This window comes from Montipora capricornis, chromosome 10, assembly GCF_036669925.1.
Source record: "Montipora capricornis isolate CH-2021 chromosome 10, ASM3666992v2, whole genome shotgun sequence".
Lineage (NCBI taxonomy): Eukaryota > Metazoa > Cnidaria > Anthozoa > Scleractinia > Acroporidae > Montipora > Montipora capricornis.
Genome location: NC_090892.1, coordinates 3,737,382 through 3,764,599, shown reverse-complemented (window position 1 = coordinate 3,764,599; position 27,218 = coordinate 3,737,382). Strand labels below are relative to the sequence as shown.

Below are 27,218 nucleotides of genomic sequence, written 5' to 3'. Positions count from 1 at the left end.
ATCAAAGATGTCCAGATCACACTGAAGGTACCTGGGATTAAAAATACACAAGTCATGTCAAATGAAATTAATAACTTCGCTTGGGTAATTTCAGTCTTGACATTACATCAGCAAACAAGCCCAGCAAATTTCATATAACGATTTCAATCTTAAAATCAAGGAGAAATTATCTTACATTGGGGGTGTTGCCCGCTCAGCAATGATTTCATCCTAAAACAAGATGAAAGATGTTTATACATCTGTAAAGACCAAATCAGCTCTTGTACTTCATTGTGGATAATTTTAAAGAAATCCAGTTAACATTGTCAGAATATCATGATTAGTAATTTAGTGAATTTACCAGTAATATCGTGTCTCTCCACTCAAAACATCTCCATTAGAACAACTTAACAGATTTCACAGTCTCCGGTCAATTCCAGACAATAATTTTACTCATTGATAAGACAACCTTTAGTTTTTTAAAAGTTGAGCATTGATCTTTTCAGAGAAAAAATGTAAATAACAACATAGTGTGACTCCAATCGCCATTACCTTGAGTCGGATGAGTTCTCTCAGCTTTGGATATTCCTCAAATCTATCTGCAAGGCCTGTTGTTAAAAAAATAAGTCAAAATAAGTGTTTCTTTATGTGGTTTGAATAAACTTAAAATGCAATACTTTCACATTGAAAAAAAAAAAAAAAAAAGGTTTCACTAGACTTGTAGAGGGCATGGTGAAAACAATAAATCACTGGGATGTTTCATCCCTTTGCAGTTTTGGATCAAGAGTCTGTTAATTTAATTGTTGTTCCACGGTACCTACCAACATCTCTGATGAAGTTGTGTGGTCTTTGTCCAGTGTCAACAAAATGCTGGCAGTAGTCATTGTGAGGATTGGCGCTTTGTGTTCCCTGAAAAACAAACAAACAAAAACAAATAAACAAACAAATATTATGCAAAGCAGTACTTAAGGACCAATTATAAATAACCAGTCATTACCAGTAGCGACGTTTGGCAGGGTTAGGGATACCGGTAGTTCTTAAAATTTCTTTTTAAAATAATGATGACCACCATTGATTCTATCATTATTGTCCTTCCTCTCTTGATATGTTAGAGAATAACCAGTGACAGATTGATCTATTATTGTCCGTCAAACACCCTTCAATTAATTATTAATGAATTACTACTTGACATTCTCTTACATAAGAAAGACTGAAAAATAAAATTAATACCTTTAAAAAATGACTGGAATCTTTATAAATGACTTCCTCAACATCCTCTTCTTCAGAATCTTTTGTCTTGAAATTGTAAGCAGCAAGTACTGTCAGTGAGACTAAATACATGTACTTGAACAGATAACATCCTTATTATAAGACAATTTTGTTTCTTAGGTGTCCAACTGAGTTCACAAATTTGAAGAAATGACATTATGCAAGAGAATGTATTGTAAAAATGAATAATAATATTGTTCATATATGAATTTTTGGCTCACTTTATCTACTTCTTGCTCATTAGGCAGGATATCATGTTTTCCTTCCTTTTTCCCTTCTGAAATTAGCACCTGAAATGAGTACATAATTAAAGTTTTACTGAGACAATAATATTGGTTTGATGGGAATAACATACATGTACATTTCAACACTCAGTGGTCTTGATTGTACATAGTTTTTTTCACTGGTAAATTGAGATTGGACATTTAAAAACTTCACTAATTAAAAAGGTACATGTAAAATTTAGTAAGGCAGTCTAAAACAGTTTTCATTCTGACACTGAGAAAGTACCTTGTTAAGTTTATAGTTTGGGGTACACTACTTTATGGTGCTGAAACTTGGGCGATCAGAAAAGAAGATACCAGAGGGTTAGAGAGCTGCGAGATGTGGCTCTGGCAAAAGTTGCTAGGCATCCCGTGGGCTGACAAGGTTTCCAATGAAGAGGTACTCACCCGTATGTAGTGGTCATCATTAGGAATAGACAAAGGAGATGCCTAGGGCACTCATCAAGACATGGTGATCTACTGACAATTGTTATGGAAGGGAGAATGGAAGGCAAGAGAACCCAGGAGCACGACGGAGAATAGGAATGTTGGACTCAGTCAAGAATGGCAAAGACTACGTTAATTTTAAGAGGCATGCCACTGACAGACAGCTATTGGACTGCATTTGCATTATGGCAAAGCACACACACACACACAGTCTTGGTACAGTCTTTCAAAACTACAGCGTTATTCTATTTTCAGACATATTAACGTATTTATCTGTAAATTAAAATTTAAATAACGTTTATGTATGTACTCTATGAGACAGTTCTGAAGATGATACAAATGAAACCTGACATTAAGCCCTTCATCCCTTTTCTCCATCAGTCAGAATTTTTATGGCATATTTACAAATTCTGTAAAGCTACAGCTGGGCAGTTAATAAAGAAGATGGAGTTCTTACATTTCAAACTTACAAAGCTGTGCCCTTGCCTACTTAGCTATGCCCGCTCCTGGAGAATATATACATGTACATTGTACATGTAGTGAACATCATAATATCAAATTTTAACAGACCTTAACTGGCCCTACTGGAATACCAGGTAATTCATTCACTCTTGAAGCCTCTGCTTGGGTCTGATGTAATTCTTCTTTGACCTTGCTCAGCCTTTGTTTCTTAATCTCTTGCTCTTCTTTACTGGTCAATAGATCACCAATGGAATCAATTCCCGAGGCACCAAGCTAAAGAGACAATGCAGAAATTTAGGCCCAACTTGTTTGAGCTTATTTCTGACCAAATTACATGTAGCTACAGAAAAATGTGTGATTACTTGATGCATAGATATAGTCTTTGCTTTTTTCTCAGCTTTTGTTATCTTCACTTATTGTTAAAGCTCTTGTTTTCTATTTTAGCTTCATGGGTTCTGGCAGTGAAAACAAGAATGCACCAAGAGGTTGCAAGCATGACTACGAGTGTTACATCCGATGTGTGCAGTGGCTTCCCACCTTAAGTTTCTAAAAATGAGGAACCATAATGATATCCCATAGTGAGGTTTGAAACTGAGATGTCAGCAAAATGTGACCGGATTTGAGATTGCATTTGTGTTGACGCACATTTGCCTCACTCTGAGGCACTTGCTTATGTTCGGCCTCACTTTGACGTGCTAACCCACGTGGTGATTCGTGTGTCCTCAGGGTTTATCTTTTAAACGTTTGCTGAGATCTGATATTCTGTTTTCGTAAAATTTTCATCTTTTTAAAGTTCTAAAGTTTGCTGAATCTTCGTAAAGCGTACATATCAGTTTTATAATTCTCATGCTTAACACAGCAATTTTTAGTTCTTGTTAAAAATCTTTCTGTACTCATTAGCCACGACGAATTATCCACGAATATTTTACAAATTTTTTTCAATGGTCTCTCAAAAGGTCAAGTTGATGTTACAGTGTGTATGCATGATCAGGCAAGTTTGGGCATTTCTGTCTCGCTTGATGGCGATTTTCGGAATATCACAGTATGATGTCATTTGAGCAATCCTTTGTTCATTTCAACTGATTCGAATAAAAACCGGCCAGTAAACATCCAATGTGCCAAATTTCTAAGGAAATGGAAGTAACGCAATTTCTCAACAATCTTACCCTGAATGGCTGCAATTTTGCGGCCGCAGAGGAGGGGGGTGTGGGAAATGGGTTAAAAAGTAAATTCAATTTAATTCATTTTGTCAACAAGTTGATGATTGGATGCTCTTAAAAATAACCGAGAAAATTATCCAAAGAAAAAGACCTGGATTTTAAAGTGCTGATTGGTCTTCGAACGACTGAGCCCTGTAGAACATCTATTGCACTAGTAACGTCCTTTTTACATGGAGATAGGGTGACCCTTCTAGAAGGGGCACCCTCTCAGAAGGGTAACCCTTGCCTATTGTATTTTCCGGTTTGGTTTACATGGGAGGTAGGGTCACCCTATTTACTTGCTAGGGTAACCCTAGGAGGGCCAACTTTTTGCCTTGTAAACACTTGAGGTATCGTCACCATTCTAGAAGGGTCAACTTTTGTGGGATCGGATTACTGTCAGATTGCCGCGAAAGTCTGTAATCATGGCTTAGTGTGCGTGTAAGCCCAGGGAATATCTTCGCTGTTCTGTGCTGGCCAAATCGTTTGAACAGAGTATGGAACAGTCGGAAGACAACAGTACTAGTGTTGACATTTCGCGAAAAGACCTAGATGATGATGAACCAACTGTCGACGAGAGCACGAGGGAAAGCCGCTCGATGCGGAAAGATGTGGAAGAGGACTTGCCACGTGAAAATCAAAAATCCTAAGAAGTGGTTATAGACATCGGAGACGGTGGAGATACTCCTGAAGTACATTACAGAATTCAAAACCAAGTGCGAGTTTTTATCTATCGCACGAACCATCTATCCTTCCCCTTCAACTGCTACCTGTACGCCTACAAACATATCGAACGCACTCTCCTAAGCTCCGATTACCCCTACTTTAGTTCTTATCAACAAACAGACACAGTGCCGATCGCAGGGAAGGACACCCTATCAGCACGCCGGATGCGGATTGAGATGCCAGATGGAATGAGCTAAAATTTTACAACCTATAAAACACGCTATACAGGAAGAAATCTTTGTCACTCCAAATAATGGCATGAATCATTTACCTGTTGCGCAAGAATCTGTCGGCGGAGCTTCGACTTTTCGCGTATTTGTTTCAATCTATCGCCCATATTAGTGCTAACTAATTGCTTTCACAGCCAGCCTGAGGAGTCCGCCATTTTGAAACTTTGTAACCAAGCTTGACCACTCCGCTTCGTTTACTAGGTGACCAGGCCTTTTCTCACGTGAACTTGGTATCCAAGCCAAAACGAAATGTGCTCTTTATATTTGCGTGAGCGATGTAGAAAGAATTCATGTTGTTTGCCTTCAAACTTCACTTCACTTATGCTCTGACAACTCACAGATCCAGGGTACTTTACTCTTCATGCTTTGGAACTATATGATAAATTATGAGTGCAAGATCTGGTGGGGAACCCCAGCGGAAGAGGCTTAAACAAACTAGCATCGAAGAGAGCTTCAGTCGCTATCGATCAATCCTTAAATCGCAGTTGTCCCCTCACCTTTCAGGTAAACCTTGCGTATTGAAAGAGTCATAGTAATAGTGAGAGAGCTTGGGAATCTTTCATAAATGTTTAATTTTGTTGAATACCGTTTTAATGAGATTCTTGCACGGTATAAAGTGACATTTCTGTCTTCAAAGATTGTCAGATTGATGGGTGATTGGCAAATACCTGTACTTTTTGTTAACGATTCATGATGTACAAATACAGATAAACAAAGTACTGCCGGCCGCTTTTGGCTTCAGTTCACCAAATGGTTTTCGAATCCTTGATAAAAGGTAGAAGTTTATGTATTGTATTTTGTGATAACCATCCTCGATAAGCTAATGGTGTCAATGAAAATTGTTTTTGAAAGGGTATTTAATTGAATCTCTGCTTAACTACAGTGTATCTAAAAGGTCACAATATCGGGAGATAATCCAGTGACAAGTTCAATGTCAGATGCTGTGGTAAGACTCCTCGTTTCTTTAAATCGTGTTTTAGAAACGAAAGAAACATCTGCTCCAGAAGTTATGCAGCGTAGCATATCACCTAAGGAAGAATTGAGAAAGAAAAGGTCTCTTTTAGCTGATGCTGCTGAAAAAAGAAGGTATGATTTTGTGATTATCATTATTAAAGAGAAGACTTGTATAAATTGCAAAAGGACATTCTATTCCTATTATTACTGCTATATTAATGTTGCAGTTTCCACAGCTATTTACATTATTAAGAGCTTGCAGAAACGAATGACATCTCCTTAGCTCCGCATTTGGCTTGAGAAACGACTTCATTGGCAAAGCATGAACCTTCCACTCCAGTGCACTAATACACCTTATTCCAAAATGGCCGCTGATTTATGCGGATACAACTTGGCCCTTGTTGCCTCATTCAAGATAAAATATTCTTTTGAATTTTAATCTTAAGAAAAAGGAATCAAGGGCTTTAATATTTGAATAAAAACAAAAGAATATTTAAATGGTGACCATTTTGGAATAAGGTGTATAGACTTGCCCTGAATGAGACAAGATGTAAGCAAGGCAAAGCCATTTTTGGGCATTGTAATCAACCACAAAACCTCCGAAGGGGAAAGGGTGGAAAAAAATTGTTCAACATGGGATTATCCTTACAGTATGTAACTAAACGAAGCTGAAGAATGGCACTTTGGACTTAACTACACTGTAGATCTTTTATACAGAGACAGATGTCCTAAATCAATGGTAAATAAGAAACCTGTGATACTTTCAATGAAATTTTTAGAAATAGCATTTCTTCTCCATTTTGGTTAATCAATAAATGATACAAATAATCTTTAATGCTTTGGTGTGCAGTGAAAGACAATAGACACAACTTGGGCGTAAATGAGGTGCATGGAATGAACTGGCAAGGCGCAGATAATACCTTCCGCCGGTGTAGACCACTGGATGAGGGTTCCCCTCGGTACATAGCTGAGGGGGTGCCTCATACCTGTTACTGTATTGCGAGGCCAAGTTAACCCAGTCCAGCAAAGTAACAAAATGCCCCCTCCCTAACAGGGCTTCAGCACAGGGCTGAAGGGGTACCACAGGCAGCAATTCCCCAGCCATATTTTATTAAAGAGAACTATTAAAGAGGTTACAATTAGCTCGTAAGGTAAAAAAAATACAAAGAACCAGAAGCAAAATGGGGGAAGGAAGGATTGAATTGCTGAATAGAAAAACAGAACAAGTTGAGCTTTGGAAATGTGAAACCAAGCAGGCTCACATGGCAGAATCAATGAAAGAGCCAAATAAGCTAGTCACATGCAGGGCTCGAAATTGCGACCAATACGGTCGCATTTGCGACTAAATTTTTCCCTTTGCGACTAAAATATCTGGAGAAGTCGCAAATTTGCGACTTGTTATCACCTTCGTTCTTTCGAAACAAAAGGGTTAAAAGTTGCCACTTTGCTGCTACTTTTGCTAAAATAAATAAATAAATAAATAAATGACAAAATTATTTTGTTTCTCGCTCTGAATTTTCTCTGAAGGTAGCGTAATTGTATAGTAATTTAGCTGCGATGTTACGTGCACAGCTCCATTCCTTCGATCATTCGCCATTTTCAGCAGTTTCTTTACACACAAGTACTGCGGGCTCATATTTTTTTGCTAAACCGCTGACAACACAATGCAGCGCGGCGATTTTGCGACTAAAATTTGCGAAATTGCGACTAAATTTTCGTATCTTATCGCAAAATGCGACTGGATTTTTTCGTTAATTTCGAGCCCTGACATGATGGGAAGTCACACTCTTCTCCCCAGCTTTGCCCAGTATTTGCTTACCACTGTCCTGTATTAATATCTATTTTATTCTAAAATATCATTATTATTTTATTAAGCGCAACAATGCACGCATTTTGATTGGCTCTCACCTATTATCCATCAGAGGACAGATGCATAGCTGACATACACATAATCATCAAAAGCTTTTTATTTTTCATTATACAAAACAAAATTAATGAATTCCATGTTGCCTTGTGGCTGTTCAGTAACAGATCACAGAAAATGTCAATGTGGTAATCAACATCAGTGACACACTTGGCTATCACCTCATGCGTTGTACCACCCTTTTGTTCTAACCACATTTTGACGCCATCTGCATTTATCACTGAACAGATTCACAGCAACATGGAATCTATTTGTTGAATATAAATGTAGCAGAGAGTATATTAAAGCACAGATAATGTACGTGTATTACTAAATAAATTTCCTCATTTTTGACAGAGGTAGCACTTCTAACACAGCAGGTACATCAGCAACATCTACCACTAGTTCTGAGATCGTAGTTGAAGGAAACAGCAAGAATGGAATATTAAGTGATAATGAAGACAGTCTCGGTTTTGAGTTTGATGATTCGCCTCCCCTTTTTCCTGAGTGAGTAATTTATTGTTATTTTTATTATAATTGTTAATCCTTCTTTGTTCCTTATTTTACTCACAAAAGTAAACAAGAGCATATATACGTTTTGAGTAAAGTATTTACGGCATCAGGGCTTGAAATTGCGACCAATAAAGTTGCATTTGTGACTGAATTTTTTCCCCTTGTGACTAAAATATCTGGAGAAGTTGCAAATTTGCATCTTAATTTCACCTTCGCTCTTCTGAAACAAGAGGGTTAGCAGTTGCTACTTTGCTGCTACTTTTACTAAAATAAACTTATAAAGAAATGACAAAATTATTTTGTTTCTTGCTGTGAATTGACCATTTTACAGTTGCAGCTTAGTTACCTGGCCTAAGAATGGAAGGGAAACTGCCGGTAACCCTGCTTTAAGGACGTTCGCGCTAATTGTTTGTGCGCAACGTTACTGCGCAGGTAACGCGACTGTAATATGTCACGCATTACTTCGAGCATTAGTGAAGTTGAGGTTTTAAAACCTTTGCAAAAACCGTGGACGATAAGTCTTGCACAGCGTTGGGTCAGAGAAGATCGTGATAAGTCAAAATTGATTTAAAATATTTATGAAAGTCAAGTAGACTACTGCACGACTGATATTTGCGAGGTTTTATCAGTCGTACACTAGCCGAGTCTACTTGACTTTCGTACATAATTTTCAAGCATCAGTTAAAATAAGATGGCGACAAAAACGCCGAGGAAAAAATTCCAGGCTAGCAAAAGAATGGCTCATTTATTTCCGAATCATCATGAAACTTCAAGTGAAGCGAGCGGGAGGATGGAAAAGCTCTGGAAAAGGTAGCCGATCGAGTAGACTAGTACTAGTGGTTGAAAGTTTGGAAAACTCGAGGACGAACCGTTGCGTAAATTTAATGGGGCTATTTCTTTTTAATGTTTTTATTACCCTACGAACTTAAGTTCAAAGTGAATGCATGTTTTTAAAGTTCTTTTCCTTTACTTTCGTGAAAATTGAGCAGTATTTTTGTCCTCGTCCGCTTGAATAGTGCGGACCTGCGTGGAAACAATCAGCGATTGAATTTCGCAGAAAACACACTCCAGAGGATGAACATGACGGCAATGGAGAGATATTATACAAAACACCAACCAAATGATAATGACCCGTGCTTAAAACTTCGTTGCTATGCTCGAGAAAGGTTTTTTTTTTCGGTAAAAACCTTTCATCTCTTCAACGATCGATCGTCTCTTGGGTTCCAGTCCTTCACCGACAGGTCACGCAAAAGCGTGACAAACGAAATTTTCCAAGCCTTTGCAAAATCACATCGATTTTACTCGTTCAGATCATCGGTGACCCCTATTTTTTTAATCATGAATCACTTACTTTACTTACTATCTACAAAATATGATGAAATGAAAAAATTCTCACCGTAAGAAGTTATCTTTTTTTAACATTTTCTTTCCTCGTGTCATCGAATTCCAGTAGTGGTTTCAACGGAGAGAGCTTACGAAAACGCTCGTCGAGGATGAACTCTACTGATTACCACATCCCTAGCGGCATGCAATTATCTCAAATCTCACTCCTAAACACCTATACACGGAAACTTTCACTCCAACAGTTTATTTTTATGATTTTCGATGGATGAGCAGATGAGGCTACATCTCGCTATTATGACCGATTTCTCGAAATTAAGGCATTTTTCCACTGCCATTTTCTCCGAAACAAAGTCGGTGACCCCCATTTTTTTTTTCATTTTTGGAGTAAGTACTTTATGACCTAACTCTAGGCGAGAAATGAAGAAAATCTCACCGTATGAAGATTTTGGCGCGAACGTCCTTAATGCAAACCTTTATGCTTTTCTTTATGTTAAGGTAGCCTAATAATTACAACAACACGATTTACATGATAAAAGCAGTCAGGTGTGTATCAATACAAGTTCACCGACAGCCTCGCAGCCATTCATAAGCTTGGTCACTGAGCAAACAACTGTAAAATGGCCTATTTTCTTTCAATCTGAAGATAGTGTAATATTGTAACGTAATTTAGCTGCAATGTTACGTGCACAACTCCATTGCTTTGATCATTCGCCATTTTCAGCGGTTTCTTTACACACAAATATTGCAGGCTCATATTTTGTTTTACTAAACCGCTGACAACACAATGCAGTGCGACAATTTTGCGACTGAAATTTGCGAAATTACAACTAAATCTCGACTGGATGTTTTTGTTAATTTCAAGCCCTGAGCATGTGTAAAACACAAGGTTAGAGAGCCATAATACAGTGCAAGAGAAATTATATTATGCCTCACTAAATCGGTCAGTCAGAGAATACACACATATTACATGAAAGATACAACAATAACTCTTTTTCCATTTTTTTGCTTTTAAGACAAAACCTTCCGTAGTATGTGGGCTGTTCTTAATAAAGTTATTTTTTGTAGCTCATTGATGTTGATTGCCCCAGGGATTTTTTCCATGTGCTTTTGCAGTCCCTTCTTGATGAACCCAAGAGCACCTATAACAACTGGTATTGTTTCTGTTTTCGTTCCCCACATTCTGGTTGTTTCAATCTCTAGGTCTTTATACAGTACCGCTCAGAATTAACCTAACAAGGAACGCGTTTGTGAACGTGATCAGAATGAAGCAGTAATGAGTAATGAAGCAGCAACAGAATGTATACAGAACAGGGGCAGGATGGATGTGCAACAAACACATTCTCTTTAACCTGTTCTCTAGAACATGTTCTCATCTGCAGGAATGCGTTCTAGCGAACGTCACGGCTTAGCGAGATTTGCATACATACTTAAATTGTGAAGTCCACATTTGTAGGCATTAGGCGCGTGTTGCTTGACATCCGGCCCAGTTAAAATGACGGAAAGAACTTTGAAATGGTCTTGCGCAAGGTATTGGTGTTCAAGGCCGTTACAAAATATGTAACACTAAATTAAGCCCTTGATTTTAAGACTACAAAGAAACTGTAATAATCTGAAAATGGACATGGAAAGTAAATTTAATGTGCATTTAGCTGGTAAAGAGAAAGCTTCAAAATATCTTAAAGTTTCTGTTTTCAATTAAGAACAAAACAAAAAACCGCACTTCAAATCAGCAAGAAAAACAGCAGTGAACGCGATTGAGATGTTGATGTAAATATTTTCTTTTTCTCAATATGGCCAAAGAGGCTTGAAAATTTAGTGACACATTAATTAGTTGGACAATACCGTTCATCCACAGACTATGAGTACCTACTTTTAGAGTTGTAGAAGCAGAACTAGCGTTATGCAACTAGTTTTGCACTAAATTTTTAACCATCACGCCAAAAATAAATTTATCATTTCGCTTAGCGTTCAAAATAATGGTTTGATCTGCGGTTTGGTTCGTTTGGTTTGAATTGTTTTGATGGTTTGTAATTTAACACTTGGTTTCCTTCATTTTAATCATTCCTTTAAGATATTTCTTTTGTACATAACCCAAAATACCAATAAAATTCCACTTTTGAAAATTGCAAAGCCGTGAAATGCGCACAAACAAAACAACTCCTGCTTCACTGAACCAAGTTTGGTTGCCTAGCATGTGACAATTTGTACTCAATACGTGGCTAATTCTCTCACGGAAAGTACAATCCCTCGAAACCTTTAAACCGCTTTAAACTTTTTTTTCATTCTTTCAAACGATAGCTGCCGCAAACCAAACAAACGAGAGAAAGGTTAAGGCTATAGAAACTATAGAAACAATATTAAAAGTGTGATGTTTCGGATCATCAGTGGTGTTCCACTGCCTACTTTGTGTCTCACCTCCCATTAGTTTGTCTTGATTCTTACATACCAAAACAATACCAGACTTTCCAACCTCTTACTTACTCTAGGTGCTCCCTGATAAGGCCACTTCAGTTATAATAATATATTGTTATTACCCTTGGTGCAGGTCACAAAGATATTACATTCATTTTTTATTTCATTGTTTAGTTCACCTTTACCAGCTCCTCCTCCAGACGAACTCCCTGCTACCAAGACTAGGCAATGCTTTGTCTCAGGAGTATGTATTGAACTTCTTCTTTCTGATCGAGGATAATGAGGATTATGAGCACGTTACTGTGAGCCGCGTTGGCTTAAGTGCAAATAATTGTATAAATCAGAACAATTAGAGAATCGGAAGAATAGAACAAAAATCAGGATAATAGAGATTTTGCACGGCAGACATATTGCATGGCAGGAACAATGAAAATGTTTTGCATTAGAAATAACATTTGTTCCCATAGGAAAAAGAATCTATTGTTCCTGCCATGCAACATGGCTGCCGTGCAAAACCTATATTGGAGGAATCGTATAATTAGAAGAATCGGACTATAAAAATCAGAGAATAAAAATTGTATAATCGGAACAATTATTGTAGGAATCTTATCTCAAAAAGAGAATCTAAAAAATTGGAGAATGGCAAAAACTGCATGTCAAAAATCATATTTTTACTATTGTCCTATTTAGCCATAATCGCACCATTTTGAGCTTCTAACAGCTTTCAAATTATCTATTGTTGACTAAAGCTCTCTCTTCATTAAAGAGTGTAATCCTAAAATGCCACCTTAACTCAAGTCAATTTCAGTTTGTTGATTAAGTTGCAGCGCAGTCCATGTATGCAATATTCATTAGGCTGTTCTCTTTGTTGTAGGGAACACCTCTTCAAAGTGTTAACAGAATTCCAGATTGTTCACCACCACTCCCTCCTCTCCTTGCTCAACCTGATCACACTGTTTTAGTGCGAGTAAGTAATTTACTTTATTAACGCTTTTATACATGTACACACAGTACTTAGTTGCTGAGACATTTTGTGTGATTGTTGAGTACCCAGGGTCACTCCCTTGCTAGCAGAGGTCTCTGTTTTTGCGTTCGCTGGCCTGAAGAGTACGGGAAAAGAGACCTCTGCCACAGTGAGTTTCGACCCATGGCAGAGGTCCCTTTTCCTTTACTAATCTTGTCAGCCCAGCTAATACAGGGACAAAATAGACCTCTGCTAGCAGGGAACTATGTCACTTGAGTCTCATTGAATATCACTGTGCATAAGGGATGTTTTTGATAAACATAAATAAAAATTATGATGAGGATACTTGAATGAGAGCATCATAATATCATATCATATTGGTTGATTTTCTGGTTCCCCTACTCTTCCTGAGAGTATTTTCTCTTTCCTAAAAATATAATGTCTTCAAACATCAATAAAAAATCACAGTTATTAGTTAATAGTTTTATTGGATTTGGATCTAGTGGTCAACTGACCAAACTGTGGAGGTGCAGTTGCTAATTCTAATCAACTACAGTAAAAATTTTTGTTTTGTTTTTCCTATATTAACATCTTTGTTTTTATGCTATCCTTTTTTAGCCGTCTATCAGTGGTGACTTTGCAGTTCCTCCTGTACCTTCACATGTAAATTACAGGTACAAACCTTAGTATTGGAGGCAATAATTTGCTTAATTGCATAAGCAAAACAAAACAAGTTTTTTAAACTTCAATTAATATTTAATAAAAGCACAACATATTTGTTGTTTTTTAAGGGATAAATGGGACAAAAATCATGTGCGGATGCCTTGCTCGAGTGAAAACCTTTATCCTGGACAGGTGATTATTATTTTTCAATTACTAAAAAGAAGTTAGAGCGGTTTTCAATTGAGTGTTGAAAGTAATTAGCAAATTACTTTGGTTTTGTATTACTTCACTCAGTGGTTGGTTCAAAGTTCTCACGCCACTTTTTCAACCAATCAGAAGTGAAACCAAAACCAATCCTGGCTCGCTTTTGCACATTTTCCCGTGCTTTGTGTCAGCTACGTGTAATTACTACGAGTTTTGATTGGTTTACTGGATTGAGTCTGTCCTTTTTGATTGGCCAAAGTAATTACTTTGGTTTTGAAAACTGCTCTAAGTTTTGTTTCAAATCTTATTCATAGTTTCATAAAAAAACAGTTAATGATTTTCCTACTGTTGTCGTTTTTGCTTTGAATTGAACTGTTTCATTGATAATGCATGTGAATGTGGTTCTATTTGCAACAGAATCTTTTGTTCTATTTCAGAATTCAGAGAAGAAAATCCAAAACCGGTGGGAACTTATTGAAGCCACCTTATTGGGGCCAATAGCAAGCTCACTTGAGCTGCAGGTAACTGTGCTTTTATGGAAAATGTGAATGATTCTGTGCTTGTGGCCCAGTGGTCAAGGCAAAGGTATGGGGCATCAGTCTTTCTGAGTGCAAAATCAAAATCTTAACAACTTAAGAGATAACCTGTTCTTCACTTTGAAAGAAAATTGATGATAATTAGACTCTCCAGTTTTGCCGGTTTATGAATTAGTGTTTATATCTCATCAAACTCAAAAAGAGATTACTTGAAGAACCCTAGTACTGTTTAGCAAGGAGTACTGTCAGTTTAAGTGACTTCAGTGATTGACACTCAGGCAAATGCTTCCAACAAATAAAGGCAAAGCCAGCAAGTTGTCAGGTGCTTGTCATGTATTGATGAAAATGTAACTCCCTCAATGATTGGTAGTAGGAAAATGACTGAATGATGCTAATGTATGAAAGCTTTTAATGCAAGGGATTTCTTGCAGAGACCTTTTTGATTGTGTTCTGGTAAACCTTCCTTTTCTCCCTATCTTGTAGACTTAGACCTATGGTATTTCACCTTTCCACCTCTGTTGACAAACTACTCCAAATAAAGAGACATTGTGTTTAGGGGTGCAGGGCTGGTGTACTGGTGAGAGCACTCGCCTCCGACCAATGTGGTTGGGGTTTGACTCCCAGACTTGTCGTCACATTTTGGTTGAGTTTGTTGGTTCTCTTCCCTGCTGCGAGAGGTTTTTCTCTGGGTACTCAAAAACATTTTATTTGATTGCGTTAATTTGTTGATTTCAGTTTACAGTGTCTCCAGCTAGTGCCCCAGTGCTAGAAGACTAGACACTTAAATTAATAAAGTTCTTTCCTTTTGTTATTTCTGTTTTTGTAGGATGCCATTTTAAAGTACAATGCTCATTATTCAAAGCGTTGGAATTTTGAAGCTTTACACAGCTATTTTAATGAGGTGAGAAGCCTGACACTAACTGCACTATTTTATGTTGAATTGTAAATTTATATAAAAATATAGTCCATTGCTTAACCCACAAGTTTAAACTTTGTGTGTTCTTCATTTGCTTAATTAGTTGATTGAAAAGTTCCTTTGAAAAGGGAACATCTCAAGTCTAAATGGTTGTTTATTCACAGGTTTTGGATGTTGCTGCAAGAAAAGAGTTCTTTAACCAAACATTGCCTGCTATGGTAACCCTGGCTCTTCGACTGCCATCTTTGTGCACTCAGGTATCAATTTTCTTTCATATTTAATTTATCTTGGGAAATTGTGTGGAATTCTGTCAATTGAAGGCTTTAAATTTTGCCTCAAACATTTTCCAAAATGTGGAAGCTTATGAACTGTGCCATGACCATCTGTCACAGACCTTTTTGACAGACGTGGAGGAATATAGTTTTTTGAAAAAAAGTTGTATTCTATGGGTCTCAACCCTCAGGAACCTTGTCTTATCTTTTTAGTTAATATTCAACACAGTAACAACACAGGTCATTTTTAGTGTGAACAAAGCTTTATAAAAATAAAAATAACTCTTGGTTTGATTGTGTTTTGTACAGTTCTAATTACTTCTGACTGCAATGTGGTAACTTCTTGACTCAAACTTGAGTGTTCACAAGCCCCAATGGTTTTGCTTTCAGGCCATTCCACTTTTAAAACGGCAACAGAATCACAGTTTAACTCTTAGCCAAGAACAGGTGAATATCAACTTTCATCTCTTCTCATAATTATGAGAATCAAATGTAACTAAAAGATTGAGTTATCTTTATGTGCCATAATAATATTATTGAAGTTGTAGACAGTATGGGTAGAAACAAGAATTACACTTCAGAGCTTCTTTAATTTAATATTATAAACTCCCTTGTACACTGTAATAGTCCATTTTACAGTTGTGTGCTTAGTTACCTGGCCTCTGCATGACAGTGAGGCTGGAGTTGACCTTGTTTTGATAGAAACCTCACTGCTTTTCTTATGTAAATTCTTACTAATTAGTGTGACACAACATCATTAACATAACAAAAGGAGGGAGGTCTGTATCATACCAAGGTCAACACCAGGCTCACTTTCATTCAAAGGCCAGGTAACTAAGCACACAACTTTAAAGAGGTCTATTGAAATGTTGGAAACTCCACCATGTGAAAGGGGTCTTTTGGAGAAACAGCCCATTACATCGGTCATTATAGCACAAGTTGTAAAGGAGGAAAGAGATCATTATCTTTAATTAATGGGGACATAGTTTTTTAGTGAGTGATTAACCCATTGACTCCCAGGGGTTCCCCATTGATGAGTAAAATCGTCTGAGGTTAGACAGAGTAAAATACCAAGTCTGGCTGGTTTAGGCCGGTTTGGACGTCAAAGGGTTAATAATTGCTAATTTTTGTGCTTTGTAGGTTGCTTGTTTATTGGCCAATGCCTTCTTTTGTACTTTTCCACGAAGAAACTCCTGCAAGCATTCAGAGTACTCAACATTTCCGGACATCAATTTTAACAGGTGACCTAACTTTGGCCCTCTGTCATTTAAAAGACCATTTTCTGAAAGTGGGAGGTCTTGGAACCTTCTGCACTTTGACCTTATTGTCCAGAAATACATGCACCTGGTGGGCAAGAGGGAAACTGGAAATGTAACGCAGTGGCCAGGGCCCTGTATTAGAATATGGGTTGTCCAGTTTTCACACCCATGCACACAATGGTTAATAATAATTAATATTAAAAATGCACCTAAACTCAAATACTTTTTCTCTACATTATTAACCTCCTGACCAAAAGCAAACACGTTTTACCGTTCTGGAGGAAGGTAATAAAGTTCTTTTCAATGCATTCACACTTGCTAATTCACTACTCTGTGCCAAATTGTTTTTGTTTCAGCGTGATTCAATCCCCTAAGTTGTGGTCTTTACCATTACCAAGCCTATTGGACTCTTGAATATTTGCAAAAAGTTGTTTTGCCTACAAGTTGTTTTGCCTACAAGTTGTTACACTCACGTGGTGATTCTCCAAAACATAAGTCATTTCACCCAAACTTAAGTTGATTTGCCAACACATGTTCTAACAAGCAAATAAAACTTACATGCTACAGTAAGCAAGCTCAAGGTTGATATGACTTAATTTTTGAGAATTTTATCCACAAAACTCGTAAGACCCACCTCGCTCTGTTCAATGCACAACCTTTTTATGCGTTTAATACCCCAAGCAAATTCACAATCGATTCAAATGCTTTAAATTTCCCAAAGTTTGGCGCAAATCTGCACCAAAATAATGTGGGTGAAACGACTCAAATGTAGGCGAATCACCATGTGGGCATAGCGAAAAAGGAAAGGAAAGGAAAGAAACTTTATTGAGGTATCTAGTCGTTCTAGCACCGGAGCACTAATTGGGGACACTGTAAACTGAGCAAGTCAACTTGAATGTTGGTTTTTGACCTGTTATGTAGTTATTTATGGATCCAGTAAAGCGGGAAAATTACTCTTATGTCTGTAGACCAGTAAATCTTTCCTTTGCATGTCCTATGTTAATTTTATTTTCTTGTTGAAGGTTGTTTCAGGGAGGAAAAGGAGGAACAAATTCTGTGAAAACAGAGAAGCTACAAGCTATATTTCATTACTTTAGGAGAGTAACTAAACAAAGTGAGTTTCTATGTAAAATACATCTGATGCATCAAGTGTAACTTAAAGTCTACAAAATGTGAGTGGTAAATCGAGGAGTGAAGACAGGTTATAACGATGATTACTACTTCTAGACTCGACTGCAGGGGTTTCAATAGAAGCCGGTTACCGGCGGTATACCGCCGCCTGCTTTGCCTCACACCGCTGGCTATAGTTTGCCTTGATTTTCACTAAAAATGCTATAATAAACTTGTCAAACTGCGGCCTTCAATGGGCTATCATGGACGGCTATTTCAGAAGTTATTGAAACCCTTGAGTCAGACTGCCATGTTGATTGCCTCTAACAGGTTGTTTATCCTTAATATTCTTTGTAATCCTTGTGGTTGGTTCTTTGCTTTTTCAGTGCCAACCGGAACATTGACTTTTCAAAGACAGATTGTGAAATCCGGTGACATGCCAGCTTGGGAAAGGTGACTTGCATAGGAAATAAGTTAATAATAATCACTTTGTTTACCCTCGGATTTCAGAGTAGCTAGTAGCTAATATCTCCGAGCATTGAACATATGACTTAACTTAATTTGGAAGATGGCAGTAAGAAAAGATAGTGAGTCTTACACAGTTACTACATACTGTAGCCTCTGCAGGTTGACTCAATGCCCATGTCTAACGAATGAGCTGTTGGGCCAGTTTCAAAAATTTACTTTGTTCATTTTTCACGTCAGGTGCTCTGCATCTTTTGGTAAAATTCATGTTTCCACAAAAGGAACAATAGAAGACAATGGCATTGGATTTCTTCAGGTGATAGACTTTGTTATTTCAGTGCATTGATTTTTGTCGTGTGATGGCATTCACAAAGTCACGTATTTAATCAGAGTGGGCACTTGTCTTAATTTAGGTCGATTTTGCAAACAAATACATTGGAGGAGGCGTTATAGGGGAGGTGAGGCACCGCTTTCTCTTATTTCGCTTCCCTTACTTTATTCTTTAGAGCGGAGGGGTTGGCGCAGTGGTAAGATTTCTGCCTTCCAACCCTAATGTCCCGGTTCCATTCCCAGTTCTGCCGAGAGTGGAATATTTGGAGACCTTCTTTCCCGCTAAAGTTCACTCAGCTTTCCATCCTTCCCGAGGTCGGTAAAATGAGTACCAGCATGCACGGACTGCTTAGACTGGACTGCCTGTATATGCTTCCAGTCCGCTGGGGGTAAATTGATCATTGTAAAGCGCCTTTGAGACGGTAGTGATAAGGGCGCTATATAAATGCACCACTTTACTTTTACTTTACTTTTGGTAGCCCTACCGTCTGATTTTCTTTTTTTCATCTTCCCTTGTAAATGATATTGGATTTTCTGTTGGACAAAAAGAAATCCCTTCAAATCGTACTCGCCCAAATTCAAGCAATTTTGATAAAGAAGGCTGTTAAAAATTCTGGTCTCGAGTCGCTAACGTTGTTCAAAGATTAATAAAATGTCTACACTATCATGCAAACGGCGAGCCATTGTGATAACAGAGGGTACTGGGCCATTTGCTGATATTTAACTGTCATCTTAAGGTTATTGCAAGAAGATTTACGTACCCTTTACCAATAATACGTTTTTGTAGGGATGTGTGCAAGAAGAAATCCGTTTCCTTATCTGTCCTGAGCTGATACTATCTCGACTGTTTACTGAACGGCTTGACGACAACGAATGCGTTTTTATCACAGGTAATGGTCTTTTTGTCTTGATCTTGAGGTGAGCTAAGCAAAACCATCAGGGTTTTCCATGGAAAGACCTGACTCTTCCAATCAATTAATCAATCAATCAATCAATCAATCAATCACAATCTTTATTTACCTGTCTAGGCGTTCTAGAGCCTTATGGCGCCAATCCTCTTATGGAATATGTACAAGTACATGGAAGGGTTACGTATTTGCAAACGTTGCCCGTGTAGCACTTAAATTTCAACAGACTTAACTATAAGAGGGAAATGTGAAGTGCTAGTTTTCTACCCATGTAAACCATGGGATGTGAGCCTTAGCCCTACTAATGGAAATGGGCCCACTCAAGTACAGAGAAAAACTCTAACCAGGGTGGGAATTGAACCCCACGACCTTCGTCTTAGATCACCGCTGCTCTACCGACTGAGCTGCAAGGTCAGACGCGAGCAGGTCGTGGAAATTTAAGATGTATGGAATAGTATTTGGGATCTTTAACGTCCCACAGAGTTTATGTTGTGAGTCGGGGCCCACGGTTTATTGTCCTTAGCCATATAACCATTTGCGGATGTAATTACAAAGGCAGCACGTTCTCCTTGTGAGAGTTGGTCCGGCCGGAGTCGAACTCACCTCTCATTTGTCATTCATCTCTGCTGTCCACAACCCATAACCAGGATCCTACAACTCCAATACTTGGTCTATGTAACCTCATTTTCGCAGATCAAGCTATTTTTAGACGAGTTCTTAAATGAGATTTGGCTTGCACGAGTGACCATTCTCAATCTCGTGGGTAATAATTTCTCATGAAAGTCTTGTGCACTACTGAATTTATTGTTTAGAGGATGAAACTTGAAATTAAAAAACAGAGATGATTTTGATTGTTTTGTCTAGGTGCTGAACGTTTCAGTGATTACGTGGGTTACGCGCACACCTTTAGATGGGCTGGGAATCACGTGGATCAAGCAACGCGGTAAGAACTTTCTTGTACTCAAGACTCTCTCAAATCACGCAAATATGTACATAAAAGGAGTACTGCCTACTTGCTTGTGTTACTGAAGTAGGCAACTGATCACACTGTGACAAATTCTCACTGCCCCATTTGCGTTTAGAGGCCGCGAAGCTGTCGACTACGAAGGGCACGACTTGGTTTCGGGAACGATAAGGAAAGCGAGATCTGGCTTCATTTCAATACAAAATTATGTTTGCAGAAAGAAGTGCTTTTATCATATTTATGAGATGGTACTCGCGCTGTGATTGGCCAATTCAGCGTTCTTTATTCTACCGTGTGGAAACAGAAGGTTTTTGGTTGCTTGATTTTCCGAGTGCTATCATATACCGTAAGTTATGGTTTCTCTCAGTATAGCCCTCTTGCTCGGTCATTAGGAGGAATTGATTCCTTGTCGCATTTCACTAGGTCATGTCCAACAACGAAAAGAGCAGTTTAACGAAAGTTCATGTCAGACTTTTTTTCCTTTTTTCCAACAGAGACTCTTGGGGTAGACGGTGTTCCAGGATTGTTGCTATAGATGCAAACATATTCCGCTGTTATACCGATCAGTTTGAAGTTGGGCTTCTTAAACGAGAACTCGATAAGGTCGGGTAGTACCATATTGATTGTTAGAAACTCGCTGTTAAACGAACTTACTTATGCGTGTAGATGCTTCTGTCTGCCGTAGACAACTGCTCATCTTCTCAGAGACCTGGATAGAAAGACTGCCTTGATAGTAACAATAACAATACATTAGTAAAGTCGCGAAGGTGATGGAATGAAAAATCCGAGTGACCCGAACAGGTGTCGAACCTATGATCTGACGATTACTAGTTCAGATGATCTATTACTGAGCTTCTGGAGGCTCGTGAGAGTATCCTCAAGTCACCACGATATTTCCATTTCTTTACCGGGGTCAACAATCGCCATCTCCTTCACTATAAACGCGAGAGTGCACCATTTCAACAATTTGAGCCATAGCAGCTCTAGGGGGGGCTATTATAACCTGAACGGTACCTAGTTGACCGCTGATTGGTTGGTTCATTTGGTTGAGCATCAAACTCAGAGTCTTAAAATAAGTGAGGAGAAAGTGCTGCCTTTGTCATATATGACATCTGCAAATGGTTAGATTCTCTACTTTTTGTAAATAACGACGAAAACCCGTAGGCCCCGTCTCACAGCCCTTTTATGTTCTTAACCCAGACCTGTGGGATGTTAAAGAACTCACATTCTATTCGGGCACGGAGTTCTCGGTGTTGTTGTCTGTTCTCTGTGGTCACATTCTATTCGGGCAAGGAGTTCTCGGTGTTGTTGTCTGTTCTCTGTGGTCATGGTTGGGAGGGTAAATAATTGGAGATATTAGCTGTTGAAACCAAGCTACTCTAAAATCCGAGAGCAAGGAAAGATATATGATATGAGAGATGATATGATATATGTTGTTATACCTCCCAACTCAAATACGTTTTCTGATTGGAGGAGAACGTGTCACGTGTCATTGGTCAAAACTTCATGACGCCCTAGGGCAACAACAACTTGAACTTTCGACTCACACGTGATCAGGTCGTGCACCTTTGAAACGGCGGCAAATCTGTACGCCAGCCGACGTCAAGCAAATAATTTTTATCTGTGTATTGTTCTATTTTGAGTTGGGAGGTATAACAAAACACGTAATTATTGGCCCCTCGGGACACAGTGAGTTTTGTTTCCCCTCGACCTCAATGTTTCCCTCGGCTTCGCCTCGGGGAACATTGAGGGTCTCGGGGGAATAAAACTCACTGTTTCCCTTGGGGCCAGTCATTAAGTGCTTATTGTTATATAGCCGAATTTTTTCCCATAACAGCCGGCCCTCTCATTGGTTACTTCGATGTCACATGACATCTAACAATAAAAGTGTTTCCCGCCAAAAGTCTTTGAGCGAGCAACAGTGCAAAATCTATGACTTCAGAGGGTAACAGTGCACTGTTGACCGACGACCGCCGTTGTTGTTGCCATTGCACTTTTTTTTTTTTGCTATATAACAAATCACTTAATGATTGGTCCCTCGGGGAACTGTTCAAAATGAACTGTTTCCCTCGGGACCAGTCATAAAGTGTTTAATATGACATGAAGTTGCTTGTGGGTCTCAGTGGTGGAGCGTCCAATTTAGTGATGAGAAGGTCATAAGTTCAACATCAGTTGTCCCTGAATATCCCCGAGTCACCAACGAAAAAAGTTAACAAATCGAAACAACGACAACGATATTCGTCATCACAGTGGTCAAAATGTTGTGGACTCACGAGGCGCAGCCGAACCACTTTCGATTCGATTTGTTTTTTTACCACAATATTCAACGCCAAAGAAAGTTTTTATTTCAGAGCGTGACCAAAATCATGACACAAAGAAAGAGCAAGCATAGTCGGTAACTTTCTCGCAATTTATGATTGGCTTATTGCCCAAAATGGGCGTTCCTGATTGGCTATTACATTGCGTGACAAATTGACGCGAGCATGACGCGTACAGCGTTGTCTAGGCTCTTATCGACAACGGCAAATTAGCCAATCAGATTGCGAGATTATAAGCAATTGTGCTAAAAATATTTCTTCACTTTTTTCAGGCGTATTGTGGTTTTTATTCTCCGGTAGAACAGAGACATCTACCTGCAATTGCTACTGGTGAGTTTCATTTCGGTTTGTTGTCATAGTCCCTTGCGTTGCAGGGCAGGTTTCCATCCTTTGTTATTACTAAAGAAAGTGTGGCTTTTAGACTGTGATAATTCATAGATTTAGCCAAACCTAAAAGCGGAGCTTCCGTTCCTAACCCCAGAAAGCACTATAGTGTATATGGAAATAATTATGCTTCTGCATAAAGTACACAGTGAATCGTCATTGGTGTACTAGTGCAGTTTACAGTGATCAAACACCTCTTGAGCTGACAGCAGTAAACAAACAAGCATTGCAAACAATAAGCAACAATTTAATCAACAACTAAAAGTAAAATTACATGCACAGTAATCTCTTTCACAACATTTTCCGTTTGACTGATAATCTTTACACCTTCTCTCTTCAGTTTAGAACAACAGGAAAAATCAAACTAATTAAAAGGTCAAGCCAAAAAGTAGTAAATTCGCTTACTCGACTGCAGTTTCACAGTCAAAGAAAGCCGCTCACGACTGGACATCCATTTCACACAAAAAGCCTATAAATGTGATTTTTGAAATATGCCAAAATCTCCGTCAACACGGAATTGCAAACGTTTCAGGCATTCTTCATTTTTTTTTTTAGCGAGTTTTACAAAATATGTGAGACAGCGAGGCATGCGTTAAGAAGGAGAACATTTACCTGAAAGCGAGCCGTTGCAAATTAGTGTTTTGCCCGAACACTCCCGTCCCCAGACGCTGTCCTGCCTCCCCACCTCCACCCCGACAATTTGTCCGTGCGGGCAGTCTGTACGGCAGGTTTCCCAAATTTCTTACCTATGAGCTCTGCTGTTGATCACTTTCTTCTGCATTCTTAGGAAACTGGGGCTGCGGAGCATTTGGTGGAGACCCCAGAGTCAAAGGTATGCCATCGAAAAAACGTGTATTCAAGTAGAGACTGCAAGCAGTTCCTCTCTTTATCCCCGTAAAGAGTAATACGCGAAAAGAAAAACAAGAGCAAAAAATGGCTGCGCGAAATCCGGACGAGAGGAAAGCGCCGAAGCAGTTGCCATTATAACAAGCAGTAATTGGAGTGTGTATTTGTAGTTTGTAACTTTGAAGTCGTGGAATCTTTTTGTTTCCAAGACCTTTTCATGAAAACAGTCTAAACCAATCAACTGATGTTGATGATTTGTGTATGCTGTCACGTTTTCAGGATTGATTCAAATGATGGCATCTGGAGCTTGCTCAAGAGACCTTGTTTATTTCACGTTTGGTGACGATGTGAGTGTAACGCAAGTTTGGTACTCATATGTGTTCAACAAATATGTTTCCTATTGTTGAATGCATGGGAGTTTTTCTCCGGTCCAGACTGGGCAAAAGTTGTTCACCGAGACATTTACACACGTCTGAAACATTCCTTGACATTTGGTCGAAAGATGTGCAGAGATCTTTTTGCCAGGAAGAAGAGTCATCTCTGGCCATTTCGTTAAGATAAGTTGCTATAATTCAGGAAAACTTGAAGTAACGCAAACATATATTGAGATGCAACCCCCTTCCACGTACTTTATTTTTTTTATCGTGTTTGCGATGACTACGTCATATTACTAGACACTTTCTTCGATGCAAATCAAATCGTTCCGCAAACAAAAATAGGCCATAAATAGGCAACACGAAAATAGGCCATTTCCGAGTTCATGTCTGCCTCCTCTTCAAAGCGAGTCTAAGTGCGAAGTTTTTGTAATGGTAATTAGTTCTACTTTACATATGAATGAAAACTAATTTTCATAACAAAAACTTCGCACTTAGACTCGCTTTGAAGATGAGGCAGGCTTCAACTCGGAAATGGCGTATTGCAATGCGTTAGTGTCGAACAGGAGCTCATTAAGAGGAGCCTCTATCTTCCATACTTGGCCTCGGAGTCAACCCTTTCCCGAGTAGATTTATTTATAGAACACCTCCCTTGGGAGATTCAGCACGCTCACTGTTGTAAAAGCCAATCTCCCTTGGGACATTCAGCACGCCCACTGTTGTAAAAACCAATCAAAACAGAGCTATCACAGCGTCAAGGGAATTATGATACTTTTTGCGGGAAAAACCTGTTCCTAAAAATAAATTTACTCGGGAAAGGGTTGACTCAAGGAATTAGAGGAGATAGAGGCTCCTCTTGATGAGCTCCTGGTGTCGAACAATAAAGACGCCTGAAAATTTCAGGTGCCTTCAACGGGATTCGAACCCAGGACCTCTGCGATGCCGGTGCAATGCTCTACCAACTGAAGCTATGAAGCCACTTAGTTGGTGGCTGAACTATGAAGCCACACAATTGATCGGGCGTAATCCAGTTGAAGCCATTTGAATTTTTCAGATGTCTATAAGAGACAATTACTTTAATTGTCCAGGTAAGTGCGAGGAAAACTTCAGTATTTCCTGACGTATCGTCTTATTCTTTCAGGAGTTGGCTGGAGATCTTCTAAATATCCATTCTTTCGTCACAGAAAGAAAGTTAACAGTTGGTGGGTATTGTTGCGAGAGCATGTTATTTGCTGTTTTCGTAAAGACACCTCCCCTGTTTTTTCTTTTTGTAATATTCTTCCTTTGATTTCTTTTCAGGTGATGTTTGGACGGTGATGATGCGATACGGCAAAGAAATCCGTGCCGCAAGTTCCGTTACCGTTAAACTCTACCCTTTCATGCGCGAGTTGCAGGACAAATACGAATGCGACACAGACGATGAAGTAGCAACTGGACTAGGAGAATCTGACGCCACCTTGGTTTACACGCTAGAGCCTGATTCAGACTCGTACAAAGACAACACACCTTAGTGCGTTGTGTTGTGTGCCGGCTACGCTGCTGACATGACAATTTAATGTCAAGAAATAACGTTTCACAAAAAATTTCACCGCAAATTATTTTTAACATGACCAATATTTCTTGATATGTGAACTATTTAATTAAAAATGCGTTGTAACCTCTTGCTGAACTGAAAATAATTGCAGAAAGGTTCGCGTGTTTATTACTATTGAACCCTTTATTTTGGCATCTTTGCTTTTCGCCGGTTATTCTTCGCTGAAGAAAGGGAAAATATATTTGTTCCTTCTCGTAAGTCCTACTTTTCGCCGCGTATGAAAGAGCCTGATTCTCAGACGGTCCAGGTCGCTCATGTCACGCACTCTACTCCCTAGTAGAGTGCGTGACACAAGCGACCTGGACCGGCTATGAATCAGAGGCAACGTTTACATGAACTCGGTTTCACATCGACACGGTTTCATGACTTCGAAACCGCGTCAAAATCGATGCGGTTTGGAAGTGTTTACACGGAACCGTTTTCGCCAGAAATTCCAAGTCATAATGGCATAAGCGAGTGCTGCACTACGTGCTAAATTCACTATTGTGAATTGAGCAATGCAAATTTCGCGCCAAAATAGTAACTGTCTTCAAATCGATGCGGTTTCGCTGTTTACACGACAGATGAAACCGCATCGTTTTGAAAACGTTACACTTCTGGTACCGGTTTCAAATTGACGCGGTTTCGATAACAGTCTCGATAACAGCATCGAAATCGATGCGGTTACAAATGAAACCAAGTTCGTGTAAACGCTGCCAGAGACTGTTGCCGAAACCGTGTCGATTTGAAACCGCTGCCAAAAGTGGAGCGTTTTCAAAACGATGCGGTTTCATCTGTCGTGTAAACAGTGAAAACCGCATCGATTTGAGTACGGTTACAATTTTGACGCGAAATTTGCATTGTTCAATTCAAAAATAGTGAATTTAGCACGTGGTGCAGCGCTCGCTCATACCATCACGACTCGGGTTTTCTGCCTAAAACGGTTCCGTGTAAACACTTCCAAACCGCATCGATTTTGACGCGGTTTCGAAGTCATGAAACCATGTCGATGTGAAACCGAGTTCGTGTAAAACGCTACCTCAGGCTACAGATGTAATTGCTTTAGGCGCTGTTACACTGTGAAACTTCTTGCAACTTGTCTCGCAATGTTTTGGCGACACTGTGGCGGGACAAGTTGCGCGAAACATTTCACGGTGTAACATATACCCTGCAACCGGCAGGTATTTTTGCAGGTTGCGGGTTGAAATTTTATTATAACTGGAAAACCGCTGGCACTAAAAAGAAAGGTAAAGCGATAGACTTGCCGTGACTGTTACACGAACAGCTAACCTAAGGCCCAATTATGCGTAAGGAAAAGTTTTATGCCTGGCTTAGCTATTCATGTAACAGTCACGGCAAGTCTATCGCTTTACCTTCCTTTTTAGTGCCAGCGTTTTTCCAGTTATAATGAAATTTCAACCTGCAACCTGC

The 27,218-nt window shown here is 39.0% G+C and overlaps 2 protein-coding genes across 3 annotated transcripts in view; one reads left to right on the top strand and one right to left on the bottom strand.

Annotated features, from left to right (window-relative positions):
* Positions 1-4,742, bottom strand: part of LOC138021964 (N6-adenosine-methyltransferase non-catalytic subunit-like) — a 15,625-nt gene extending 10,883 nt beyond the window's left edge. The window contains exons 1-8 of the mRNA XM_068868986.1: positions 4,617-4,742; positions 2,529-2,693; positions 1,470-1,538; positions 1,210-1,275; positions 801-888; positions 532-587; positions 176-210; positions 1-31 (exon numbers count right to left, since the gene is read on the bottom strand). The exon at positions 1-31 is cut by the window's left edge and continues 114 nt beyond it. Coding sequence (XP_068725087.1) covers positions 1-31; positions 176-210; positions 532-587; positions 801-888; positions 1,210-1,275; positions 1,470-1,538; positions 2,529-2,693; positions 4,617-4,682 — 576 coding nt within the window. The 5' untranslated portion in view covers positions 4,683-4,742. The remainder of the gene's footprint in view (positions 32-175; positions 211-531; positions 588-800; positions 889-1,209; positions 1,276-1,469; positions 1,539-2,528; positions 2,694-4,616) is intronic.
* A 56-nt stretch (positions 4,743-4,798) lies between these two features.
* LOC138021963 (poly(ADP-ribose) glycohydrolase-like) lies at positions 4,799-25,884 on the top strand. 2 transcript variants are annotated; one of them, XM_068868984.1, is made up of 24 exons: positions 4,799-5,079; positions 5,556-5,661; positions 7,790-7,939; positions 11,876-11,945; positions 12,576-12,668; positions 13,284-13,339; positions 13,457-13,520; positions 13,970-14,053; positions 14,895-14,969; positions 15,149-15,241; positions 15,647-15,703; positions 16,397-16,497; positions 17,538-17,629; positions 18,012-18,078; positions 18,331-18,406; positions 18,504-18,548; positions 19,208-19,310; positions 20,193-20,271; positions 20,787-20,895; positions 22,883-22,940; positions 23,782-23,826; positions 24,120-24,187; positions 25,356-25,416; positions 25,514-25,884. In XM_068868984.1, the coding sequence occupies exons 1-24, from the start codon at positions 4,962-4,964 to the stop codon at positions 25,723-25,725; spliced, it is 2,082 nt and encodes a 693-aa protein (XP_068725085.1). In that variant the 5' UTR covers positions 4,799-4,961; the 3' UTR covers positions 25,726-25,884. The 2 variants fall into 2 exon arrangements, with proteins under 2 accessions (XP_068725085.1, XP_068725086.1); XM_068868985.1 differs by having other exon boundaries at positions 5,471-5,661.
* The last annotated feature ends 1,334 nt before the right edge of the window (positions 25,885-27,218 follow it).